Consider the following 12814-nt stretch of genomic DNA (forward strand, 5'->3'; position numbering starts at 1 on the left):
GAAAGGGTAAGTAAATCCTGATTTGAAAGGGTAAGACTGTCCTGCTATGAATGAGTAAGCAGATAATGCTCTGAAAGGGTAGGTAAATCCTGCTCTCAAAGAATAAGCAGATTCTGCATTGAAAGGGTAAGCAAATCCTGCTTTGAAAGGGTAGGCAGATCCTGCTCTGAAAGGGTAAACAGATCCTGCTGTAAAAGGGTAAGCAGATTCTGCTCTGAAAGGGTAGGAAAATCCTGCTTTGAAAGGGTAAGCAAATCCTGCTCTGAAAAGGAAAGCAAATTCTGCTCTGAAAGGGTAGGCAGATCCTGCTCTGAAAGGGTAAGCAAATCCTGCTCTGAAAGGGTAAGCAGATTCTGCTTTGAAAGGGTAAGCAAATCCTGCTCTGAAAGGGTTAGTAAATCCTGCTCTGAAAGGGTAAGCAGATTCTGCTTTGAAAGGGTAGGCAAATCCTGCTTTGAAAGAGTAAGCAAATCCTGCTCTGAAAGGGTAGGCAGATCCTGCTCTGAAAGGGTAAACAGATTCTGCATTGAAAGGGTAAGCAAATCCTGCTTTGAAAGGGTAGGCAGATCCTGCTCTGAAAGGGTAAACAGATTCTGCTCTGAAAGGGTAGGCAGATCCTGCTCTGAAAATGTAAGAATATCCTGCTATGAAAGGGTAAGCAGATAATGATAATGCTCAAGGTAAGTAAATACTACTATGAAAGGGTAAGTAGAATCTGCTTTGGAAGGGTAAGCAGATCCTGCTCTGAAAGGGTAAGCAGATCCTGCTATGAAAGAGTAAACAGATTCTGCTCTGAAAGGGAAAGCAAATCCTGCTCTGAAAGGGTAGGCAGATCCTGCTCTGAAAGGGTAAACAGATCCTGCTCTGAAAGGGTGAGCAAATCTTGCTCTGAAAGGGTAAGCAGATCCTGCTCTGAAAGGGTAAACAGATCCTGCTCTGAAAGGGTAAACAGATCTTGCTCTGAAAGGGTAAACAAATCATGCTCTGAAAGGGTAAACAGATCCAGCTCTGAACGGGTAGGCAGATCCTGCTCTGAAAGGGTAAGCAGATCCTGCTCTGAAAGTGTAAGCAGATCCTGCTCTGAAAGGGTAAACATATCCTGCTCTGAAAGGGTAAGCAGATCCTGCTCTGAAAGGGTAAACAGATCCTGCTCTGAAAGGGTAGGCAGATCCTGCTCTGAAAGGGTAAACAGATCCTGCTCTGAAAGTGTAGGCAGATCCTGCTCTGAAAGGGTAAGCAAATCCTGCTCTGAAAGGGTAGGCAGATCCTGCTCTGAAAGGGTAAACAGATCCTGCTATGAAAGGGTAAGCAAATCCTGCTCTGAAAGGGTAAGCAAATCCTGCTCTAAAAGGGTAGGCAAATCCTGCTCTGAAAGGGTAAGCAAATCCTGCTCTGAAAGGGTAAGCAAATCCTGCTCTGAAAGGGTAGGCAGATCCTGCTCTGAAAGGGTAAACAGATCCTGCTCTGAAAGGGTAAGCAAATCCTGCTCTGAAAGGGTAAGCAAATCCTGCTCTAAAAGGGTAAACAGATCCTGCTTTGAAAGGGTAAGCAAATCCTGCTCTGAAAGGGTAGGCAGATCCTGCTCTGAAATGTTAAGCAGATCCTGGTCTGTTAGTGGCACCTGTCTCCAGGTGATGTGCCTCTTAACTATAACATTTATAATTATAACTAGAGGCTCTCAAGAGCCTGTGTCGCTCACCTGTATTTACTGATGCTTTGGAAATCATGTAAAATAAGGTTAAAATCATAATTAATAGTATTAGATATTAGATATTATAATGATATCTAAGATAATAACAAAAAACTGCAAAATTTTTGTAAAATTACTAACTCAGGGGCAGCAACCCAACAACAGATTGTCGGATTCGTCTAAAAATTTCAGGGCAGATAAATCTAAATCTGATGAACATTTTTGCCACCTGTCAGATTTGCTCTAAATGCTTTAGTTTCAGAGATATAAACCAAAAACTGCATTTTACCCCTATGTTCTATTTTTAACCAAGTTGGCCATGATGGTTGGAAGGCGGGGTCATCAGACAATTTTTTTGAACTAAATACCCTAATAATGATTATGGCCAAGGAATGGTTAAATTTGTCTCTGTAGTTTCAGAGAAGAAGATTTTTGTAAAAGATTACAAAAATTTACCAAAAATTGTTAAAAATTGACTATTAAGGGCAATAACTCCTAAAGGGGTCGACTGACAATTTTTGTCATGACAACTTATTTGTAGATCTTACTTTGCTGAACATTATTGCTGTTTACAGTTTATCTCTATCTATAATAATATTCAAGATAATAACCAAAAACTGCAAAATTTTCTTAAAATTACCAATTTAGTGACAGCAACCCAACAACAGGTTCTCCGATTCATCTGAAAATTTCAGGGCAGATAGATCTTGACCTGATAAACAATTTTACTCAATGTCAGATTTGCTCTAAATGCTTTGGTTTCAGAGATATAAGCCAAAATCTACATTTTACCCCTATGTTCTATTTTTAGCCATGGCGGCCATCATGGTTGGTTGACCGGAACATTTTTTAAACTAGATACCCCAATGATGATTGTGACCAAGTTTGGTTAAATTTGACCCAGTAGTTTCAGAGGAGAAGATTTTTGTAAAAGTTAACAGACGACGCCGGACGACGATGACGAAGACGACGGACGACGGACGCAAAGTGATTAGAGCAATGCCCGTCATTGGCCCTTCAATAAAAATCATAATAATATCATTTGACTGATAAAAAAAATTGTATTTGTTATTTACTTGATTTATCTAATGAAATTATCAATGAGGAAAATCCTATTAATTCAATCACTACTGGACATATAGAAATGGCATTTTCTCAGCCCATAGAAAAAGCACAGACTCTAGCTGTCTGTCAGTTCTGTGAAGAATCAACAAATATCAAGCGCAAATGTATTAACTATGAACTATTTCTATGTGAACAGTGTAGTTCAAAGATACATAGTAAAATCAAGGCATCGATGGAACATGAAATTATAGATTTAAAAGATTTTGGAACAGAAAATTTTGCTACTTCCATGCAGAAAGTAGATCTTGAAAATATGGTATGAAGTGTTTTTTTTACTGCAATAAATGCAGCGAGCCTACTTGTTCTAAATGTTTAATGGAGACTCATAAAAAGCATGACTATAAAGATCTTGATGAAGTGTATAATAATATCATCTCTGAAATAAAGGAACTAATACATAAATTTGAATCCAATCTTCAAATCTTGAGAAATGAAAAAGACAGACTGGAAAAAATACTTTCAGATGGGGATCAAGATTTCCAAGAAACAAAATGACTAATTCTGCAAACTGAGAAAGAAATGAAAGAGGTTGTTTCAATATTTTACAATGGTAGACACTTATCATAGTGATTATAAAGATGTGACGAATATACTAATCTTCCGTTCGATGATGATACTGCATGTATAGGAACTTTTCAGAATCAACATGGTCAAATTAAATATAATAATTTTGTTGTTAGGAGTACAGAAACATCCCTCACAAAACAAATAAATTTGTTGTTCACAGTACAAGTACAGAAGTAAAAATTTATCGTCATACTAAATACTTTAAAAGGTGGTACATATTAAAAATAGTGTATGCTTCAGTCGATTCAATTAATTTATGTAAAGTCATTCAAATTCAAACTTAAATGTGAAAAATCTATCAAATAATTGCCATAAAACATCACTTTTCAGGTGGTTTTTGTCTAAAATGTAAGTGGCTGCATTTGTGTTCAGTCTCAGCCTTTAAATATGTTATGTATTATCATCAAATACAACATATATTTAAATATTAAGACTGAACACAAGTGTTGTTAAAACAGCCCATATTTATTTAACAAAAGTATTCTACTTTCCAATAAATAGCTAAAAGTATACATTTTTAACACATTTGTAAAATGCTATATTATGGGGCCAAAAAGGGGTCTTACTGGGCCTACTCCTTTTATGTTTAGATATACACAATATATTAGACAGTTCGGTAAATTAAGAATTTCTAACCATAATTTATACATAGAATAAAATGCTCCGCAGGGCGCAGCTTGATACGACCGCAGAGGTCGAACCCTGAACAGTTGGGGCAAGTATGGACACAACATTCAAGCTTGATACAGCTCTGAATTTGGATTGTGATTAAATATTTGACACAGCATAGGTTTCTGACACAGAATGAATGTGGTCTAAGAACTTAAAAATTTTAAATTGGACATTCACCTATTATGGTCCAATATCCAAAATCTAAATACATGGTTAGATTCAGCATATCAAAGAACCCCAAGAATTCAATTTTTGATGAAATCAAACAAAGTTTAATTTTGGACCCTTTTGATCTCAATGTGGACAAAGTTGATAACGGGGCCCTAAAATCAAAAATCTAAATACATGGTTAGATTCAGCATATCAAAGAACCCCATATATTCAATTTTTGTTGAAATCAAACAAAGTTTAATTTTGGACCCCGATTTGGACCAACTTGAAAACTGGGCCCATAATCAAAAATCTAAACACATGTTTAGATTCAGCATATCAAAGAACCCTAAAAATTCAATTTTTGTTAAAATCAAACTAAGTTTAATTTTGGACCCTTTGGACCTTTATGTAGACCAATTTGAAAACGGAACCAAAAATTAAGAATCTAAATACACGGTTAGATTCGGCATATCAAAGAACCCCAATAATTCAATTTTTGATGAAATCAAACAAAGTTAAATTTTGGACCCTTTGGACCTCAATGTGGACCAATTTAAAAACGGGGCCCAAAATCCAAAAACTTAATACACGGTTATATTCAGCATATGAAAGAACCCCATATATTCAATTTTTGTTGAAATCAAACAAAGTTAAATTTTGGACCCCGATTTGGACCAACTTGAAAACTGGGCCCATAATCAAAAATCTAAATACATGGTTAGATTCAGCATATCAAAGAATCCCATATATTCAATTTTTGTTGAAATCAAATAAAGTTTAATTTTGGACCCCGATTTGGACCAACTTGAAAACTGGGCCCATAATCAAAAATCTAAATATATGGTTAGATTCAGCATATCAAAGAACCCCATAAATTCAATTTTTGTTGAAATCAAACTAAGTTTAATTTTGGACCCTTTGGACCTTTCTATAGACCAATTTGAAAACGGAACCAAAAATTAATAATCTAAATACACGGTTAGATTCGGCATATCACAGAACCCCAATAATTCAATTTTTGATGAAATCAAACAAAGTTAAATTTTGGACCCTTTGGAACTCAATGTGGACCAATTTAAAAACAGGGCCCAAAATCCAAAAACTTAATACATGGTTAGATTCAGCATATTAAAGAACCCCAAGAATTCAAGAATAAAACCCCATTGAAATTGATCAAGAAATAAGCAATTTATACAAAGTATATTCTTTTGCACAATACTGTGCAATTGAATATTTCTTGCTATTGCCCAATACTGTGCTATTGGATATTTCTTGCTATTGCGCAATACTGTGCAATTGAAGATTTCTTGCTATTGCGCAATACTGTGCAATTGAAGATTTCTTGCTATTGTGCAATACTGTGCAATTGAAAATTTCTTGCTATTGCACAATACTTATTGTATAATAATTTACACATCCTGTTTGGTGTGTATTTCCTACCATATCATTATTATTTGCTTTTAAATATAAATCAGAAATAACCAACTTAAAATGGAAAATTTTACAAGAAAAAAAAAGGAAAAAAAAAAAAAAAAGAAACCCCCCCCCCCAAATTTTTTGAACCCCCTTATGATTCATCACCCCCAAACTCAATCCCAGCCTTCCCTTTGTGGTATGGTATCTTGCAGTACAATTTCAGAGAGATCCATACAATTGAACACAAGTTATTGTCTGGAAACTAGAAAAATGCTTATTGTTGGCCCCTTTTTGGCCCCCAATTCCTAAACGTTTCGGGCAATTACCCCCAAACTCAATTCAAGCTTTCCCTTTGTGATATGGAACCTTGTAGTACAATTTAAGAAATATCCAAACACTTACACACAAGTTATTGTCATGAAACTAGAAAAATGCTTGTTTTTTGCCCCTTTTTTGGCCCCTAATTCCTAAAATTTTGAATCAATTACCCCCAAAATCAATTACAGCCTTCCCTATGTGATATGGAACCTTGTGGTACAATGTCAGAGAGATCCATACACTTACACACAAGTTATTGTCTGGAAGTTACAAAAATGCTTATTTTTGGCCCCTTTTTGGCCCCTAATTCCTTAACTGTTGGTACCATAACCCCCAAAATCAATCCCAACCTTCCTTTCGTGGTATTGAACCTTATGGTAAAATTTCATGGAGATCCATTAACTTAAACTAAAGTTAGAGTGCGAAAACCAATGTGTCTTGGACGACGCAGGACGACGACGACGACGACGCCAACGTCATACCAATATACGACCAAAAAATTTTTAATTTTTGCGGTCGTATAAAAAGGCAGATATAATAATACACCTTTCGGTCAAAGAATATGTAAACATTGTATTGATAACAAAATTGAAGATGAATTTCATTTCATATATGAATGCAACCTCTATCAAGACGATAGGAAAAAGTTTTATGATGACATTGTTAATATTATACTGTGTTTTTGTAATTTAGATAATTTTGAAAAATTTAGATATTTAATGAACTGTACAGAGACTGACAATGACTGATGTTCTCAACAGATTTCTTATATATATAGACAAATGTATCATAATCAGAAATTCATCAGTGAGAATAATTGCATAATTGATGTGTGTGTTTTGTCAATTGTTTGTTATATTGTCACAAAATTGCTGTCTCTTTTTTGTTTTATTTTTTCTATGTTTTCATGTATTTCAGCAATGATCCTTTTGTACTGGATTTTATACTGAATAAAACAAGCATTCTGTGAGTATTGCCTGGTAATACATAGTCCGCTACCGGTTAATAATTCATTGTACTGGAACAAAATGCTAACTTATTCTATAACTTGTCATGGTGTAAACTATATAACAAATATCAAGTCAATATCTTCAAGCATGAAGGGAAAAAAAGTGGAAAATTGATTACTTGAGTGAATTTTCCAAGTCCAAGGACCATAACTCTGCACAAAATCATTAGACCGGACCAAAATTCGAACTTGATCTGTAACTTGTCATGATAAAACTATCTACCACTCATTAAATCAATACCTTCAAGCATGACAAAAAAAAAGTGCGGAATACTGATTATTTGAGTGAATTTTCTAAGTTCAAGGACCATAACTCTGCACAAAATCGTCAGACCGGAACAAAATTCGAACTTGATCTGTAACTTGTCATGATAACACAATACACTAAATAACAAATCAATATCTTTAAGCACGAAGAAAAGAAGTGTGGAAAACTGATTTGCCGGACTGACGGACGGATGGACAGACAGACAGACAGACAGACGGACAGTTGGAGTGCAAACCTTAAGTCCCCTTCGACTTCGTCGGTAGGGGACTAACTAGTTAGTTAGTTAGTTAGTTAGTTACACAAGAAATCCATGAAAACTATTATCTAATGAATAATAATGAATCCACACTATGACATAAGGACTCAAATTTCTTTGCATACATATCTTGTCTTACACCAAGATGTAGTTCAAAAATTGGATACCCTGCATTTATCATGCTTTTCAATAACATATGGTCAAATTGCTGAAAGACCCCACTCCTAAGTTATTAAAAACTACCATTCTGTATTCAATAATATCTTGGTGTAAACTAGATACACCCATTCAGGGTTATGTCCTCAAGGTGTATTGATAGGTGTTATCAGTTCTTTAAATGTTTGAATGATCAATGAATTATATATTATTTAATTAAATGTAAATTATGACCATGTTGTCATTTTACCTTTAATAGTTTTCTTACAATGAGGAAGTAAAACCCATAGCGACTGGATATTACACCCAAAATGGCGTTTTCTCAGTCTATAGGGAAAGCACAAACTCCAGCTGTGTGTCAGTTCTGTGAAGAATCCACAGAAATTAAGTGGAAGTGTATTAACTGTGAATTATTTCTATGTAACCTGTGCAGTTCAAAGATACATAGTAAAAGTAAGGCATCAATGGAACATGAAATTATCAATTTAAAAGATGTAGAAACACAGAACTTTGCTACTTCCATGCGTAAAGTAGATCTTGACAACATGATATGTTCAAAGCATATTCAACAGAGGTGTTTTTTCTACTGTAATAAATGCAGTGAGCCGGCCTGTTCAAAATGTGTTGTGGAGACCCATAAACTGCATGATTTTAAAGACATTGGTGAAGTGTATAAAGATATCATCTATGAAATGAAGAAACTAATAGACTCATTTGAATCAAATCTTCAAATCTATAGAAATGAAAAAGACAAACTGCAAAAAATGCTTTCCGATGGTGATACAAATTTTCAAAAGACAAAAGGACTAATTCTACAAGCTGAGAAGGAAATAAAAGAGGCTATTTCGAAACATGCCAAAGACCTCTTACAAGAACTTGAAACAAAATGGAAACCTTTAGAAAATATGACCAAAACAGAACTTTCTGCCATGAAAAAGAAAGAGGATGAGTTGGAAACCAAGAAGTACAACCTAAAACAAGCGCTGCAGTCTCATCAAGTGGCAGACATTTTTTCTACAAGTAAAAACTTAGGTAGACCATTACCAGAATATGCAGTTAAAACAATCAAACTTTATAATGCAAAGTTTATTCCTAGCAATATGCAAGTGAAAATAGGAAGTCAAATGCTTGGTGGTCTTTATACAGTTCCAGACTTTGAACTTATAGACACTTATCAAAGTGAGGTTGGAAATGTGCCATGTCTACTTTTATCTAGTGATAATAATGCCTTTATAGGAAGCATTAATAATGAAAAGTTACAGAAAATAAAATTAGAAAATCATTATATCAAAGTAGAGAAAGAAGTTGAGATAGCAGTCTATAGTATGACATTGACAAAGGATGGAGAAATACTTGTGTCATCTGCAGAGAGTGATCTGAATCTGTATACCAAAGATGGACAGTTAACAACATTTAAGTCCTTTTCTCCATTGAAAACGTTAGGAGTCCATGTAACCAAAGATAATAAGTTAATAGTAGGTTTGAGAGAATCTATTCTTTTTCCATTCCCCCCAACAAAAGACAGTATCAGAAAACTTTCGGTTATGAACCAGGATGGTGATATACAACATACTATTGAATATGATACAAACAATCAGAGACTGCTAACTTATCCTCGTAGAATTAATTCTTTCAATGATAAGATAGTAGTTGTAGACATTGTAAACAAAGAATATGAGGGTAGGATAGTAATGTTAGATTATGGGGGACAACTACATTGGATCTACAATGGTTGTAATAGTATCAATTCTGACCATGTAAAATTTTATCCAAAGGACTTGGCAATTACCTCTACAGACATGCTATTAGTCTTTGATACTTTAAATCATGCTATACATGTACTAAATGCTGCTGGGGAGGTCGTTCTATGGAAGAATGTAAAAAGCCTAGGAATAGAATTCCCTATATGTCTTGATATTGACAAAAATGAGGTTTTATGGATTGGGTGCAAAGGTAAGAAGGCTAAGATACACAGTGTTAAGCTGATATAACCAAGAGGTTATAATAGACCAGGCACTACCATTAAAGCTACAACACATCTTTGTGTTTAATCTGAAGGGTCAGACCAGGTATGGGATCTCACAAGTTTTACATAGAAGGGAAAAGGACTACACTTCAGCTGAAATATTTTGATTGTCACTTGTTTCAGTGTTTAATTTCTCCTCCGAAAAAAATCACTCGCAAACATCTTCCCTGCTATTTTTATTTTATCAATTAAGTTATTTGTTGGTGAAAAAAAGTTTTTAGCACAGTGAAGAATACAAATAAAAGGGAATGTAGACTGTATATATACATGATATGCCTTGACCATTAGTAGAAAGTAAAATCACAAAAATTCTGAACTCCGAGGAAAATTCAAAACAGAATGTCCCTAATTTCCGTGTCATTTGGTCTCTTGATGATAGTTGTCTCATTGGCAATCATACCAAATCTTCTTTTTATATATATCAACCACACTTGCAATAAAATGCATTAGTATTAAAAAAACAAAAAACATACTATATATTCTTTATCTACATATTCTTTAAGAACTTAAATAGTTCTCGTTTAACTTTTTTTTTTTATCTCATTGTTTGTATTGTATTATGAAAAATTATTGATGTTGTAATGTTTATGCCCTTTGGGGCCCATAATTGGAAATAAATTATCTTATATATATATATAAGTGTTTAAGTGTTCATATTTCTGTGTATTGGCTTGAGTGTCCTTTAAGCACCTGCCCTTGGTGACTCCTGCATATGAACAACAACAATACTATTTGTTCATATGCATCAGCCACGAGGAAGGACTTGACTCAAAATCTTCTTTTATAATGGATGTGATGCTGCTTCTGGTGCATGGTCAATAAACACTAAACATACTGCTTTACGTGACTACATGTATTATTAACTATTATTTCATGTTTTTTTTCACAGTTGTATTTCTTTTTTTTTATTTTCTTGTGTATTGTCTATTGCAATTGTGTGATATAAAACATCAATGTAATGACTATGCCTATAATGGGTCCTCTATTGGAAATAAAATTTATCTTATCTTATATATCTTTAGACAGTGAATTTACAACCACAGAACATATAGAGGCCATTAATCAGACTACAATCTGATTTATGAATATGTATTGTTTATTTTTTGCTATGTGACTCTCCTATATTTTTAAAAATCATTAAATATCTGATAAACAACTAAAACCCTTTATGTCTAGTTTTACAAAAAGTGTAACTCATTAATCATGATTAAGTTAGGTAATACATAACTCACTACTTCTTTATATAACAATATAACACCTTAACAAACATCTGTAGTGGTCTGGTGTTGTAATTAACATTTCAGTCACCCAGATCATTATAACACTAATTTTCTATGAGAATTCAAACAAATTACAGAAAATTGTCAAGTTAAGATACCAAGGGGACATTCAAAACTGAAAGACAAACTGACATTTTTTGTGAAGGCAAATACGAAAGACAAAGAAAACCAGAAATATAATATATATTAATCTAAAGACTAAGTAACAAACCCCATTAAAAACTAGGGGTAATCTCTTGTAAGAATGTGAAAAGTATCTTTTATTGAAATGAGATGAGAATGCTATAAAAAAAACTATGCCAAAATTAGAATAAGCACTGAAGTTATATCACTTATCTATGAAACAGCTTAATGTTACCTACCAAGTAAGACTTATCACTGGGTTTGAACTTACATGAGCAACACAACAGGAGTCACATGTAGAGATGTACCCTTCCAGAGCACCTGAGATCCCCCGGCTTTTGGTAGGGTTTGGTGCTGCTCAGTCTTCAGTTTTCTGTTGTGTTTTGTGTACTGTTGTTTGGTCTTTGTGTGTTTTTTTTTAGCCATGGCATTGTTAGTTTGTTGTCAACTAATGAGCGTGAATGTCCCTTTGGTGTCTTTGGCCTCCTCTTAAGAAAATAGAAATTGCCCCATATCAAAGAAGTTATGCCTCCTTTGTAATATAGAGGGGGAAGATGAAGTTCATTTAGTAATATTGTGTACACGACTAAACAACTCTAGAATCGAAATTTTTAATTACATTTCTGATATTGTACTTTGTTTCAAGTCAATGAGTAGTGAAGCTAAATTTTAATTTTTTTTTCTTGTGAAGAATCTGACATATTGAAGACTATTGATTATGGCAAAAGTGAGATACTTAATCACAAGAACAACAATAAAAAGGTGTGCATGCATTTTTTTAAGTCTGGCTTTATATCAATATTTAATAGGTCTTTTCTTCTTCTTTACATGTGCTTAGAAAAAGAGTTTTTTTCTGTACTTCTGTTCTAAATGTAATAATTTAAATGCTTACTTGGGAGGTGGCATAACACAAAGTTAATATTTTTGTCAATATAATTTGTTTTGTTCCATTTTGTATTGTTTATTTTGTTAATTAGTATAATCTTATAAGTTGTAGTTGGATTTTACACTGATAAAATTCTTCTTTTATTTAATGTCCTTATGTACAAGAACCAATGGTAATAGTCTTTTATTGTTGAAAGAATACTATAATCCCCAAACTTGAAGAATTTTTTTCTCTTCATTCTTTTAATATTTTTTCACAGCAATAAATTTCTCAAAAAAGATATATGAAACTGGAATAACATATTCAGTGAAAAAATGTTTCTAATCTATCTATTTACTTATTTTCAAAATAGTCTATTATTCAAATTTCAATGCTTGTAAATTGATCCATCAGTACTATTTAATGTATATACAAATTTGATTGTTAAAGAATTTTACAATACATGTATCTAAAAAGAAACAACAGATTAAAGAAAGATAACTCATGATGAAAAATTGTAGTATTGTCTAAATAATGATCAGTAATCATCACCAATATATGTAATTTATGAAATAAAGGAATATCTTTACAATTTTCGTTTACTTTTAAGGCAAATTTTAGATCAATTGTTGTGTGCTATTACCATCATTTAACATCTGAAGTCAGTCCTTCATTTGAACTTTTAAATCAAACTTCTTCTGCGAAACCAGAGTGCAAATTGAAACATACTTCATTTAAGTTATCCTTTGAGAGTTTAGATTAATAGTATTCCTGTCAATCAAACAACATGACAACTTTTAAAAAAAATATATTTTAACATTTTGGTAATTTAGAGACAACAGTTGTTGACTGATTTTCAAATTTCATAAATCCTATAAGAATAAAATTGA

General features: G+C 33.3%; 1 protein-coding gene across 1 annotated transcript; it reads left to right on the forward strand.

Moving 5' to 3' along the window:
- The first annotated feature begins 7932 nt into the window (after positions 1 to 7932).
- LOC127717442 (uncharacterized) lies at positions 7933 to 10121 on the forward strand. Its single transcript, XM_052223082.1, has one exon. The coding sequence runs from the start codon at positions 7942 to 7944 to the stop codon at positions 9619 to 9621; it is 1680 nt and encodes a 559-aa protein (XP_052079042.1). The 5' UTR covers positions 7933 to 7941; the 3' UTR covers positions 9622 to 10121.
- The last annotated feature ends 2693 nt before the right edge of the window (positions 10122 to 12814 follow it).

This window comes from Mytilus californianus, unplaced genomic scaffold (assembly GCF_021869535.1).
Source record: "Mytilus californianus isolate M0D057914Y unplaced genomic scaffold, xbMytCali1.0.p SCAF_10, whole genome shotgun sequence".
NCBI classification, from domain to species: Eukaryota; Metazoa; Mollusca; class Bivalvia; order Mytilida; family Mytilidae; genus Mytilus; species Mytilus californianus.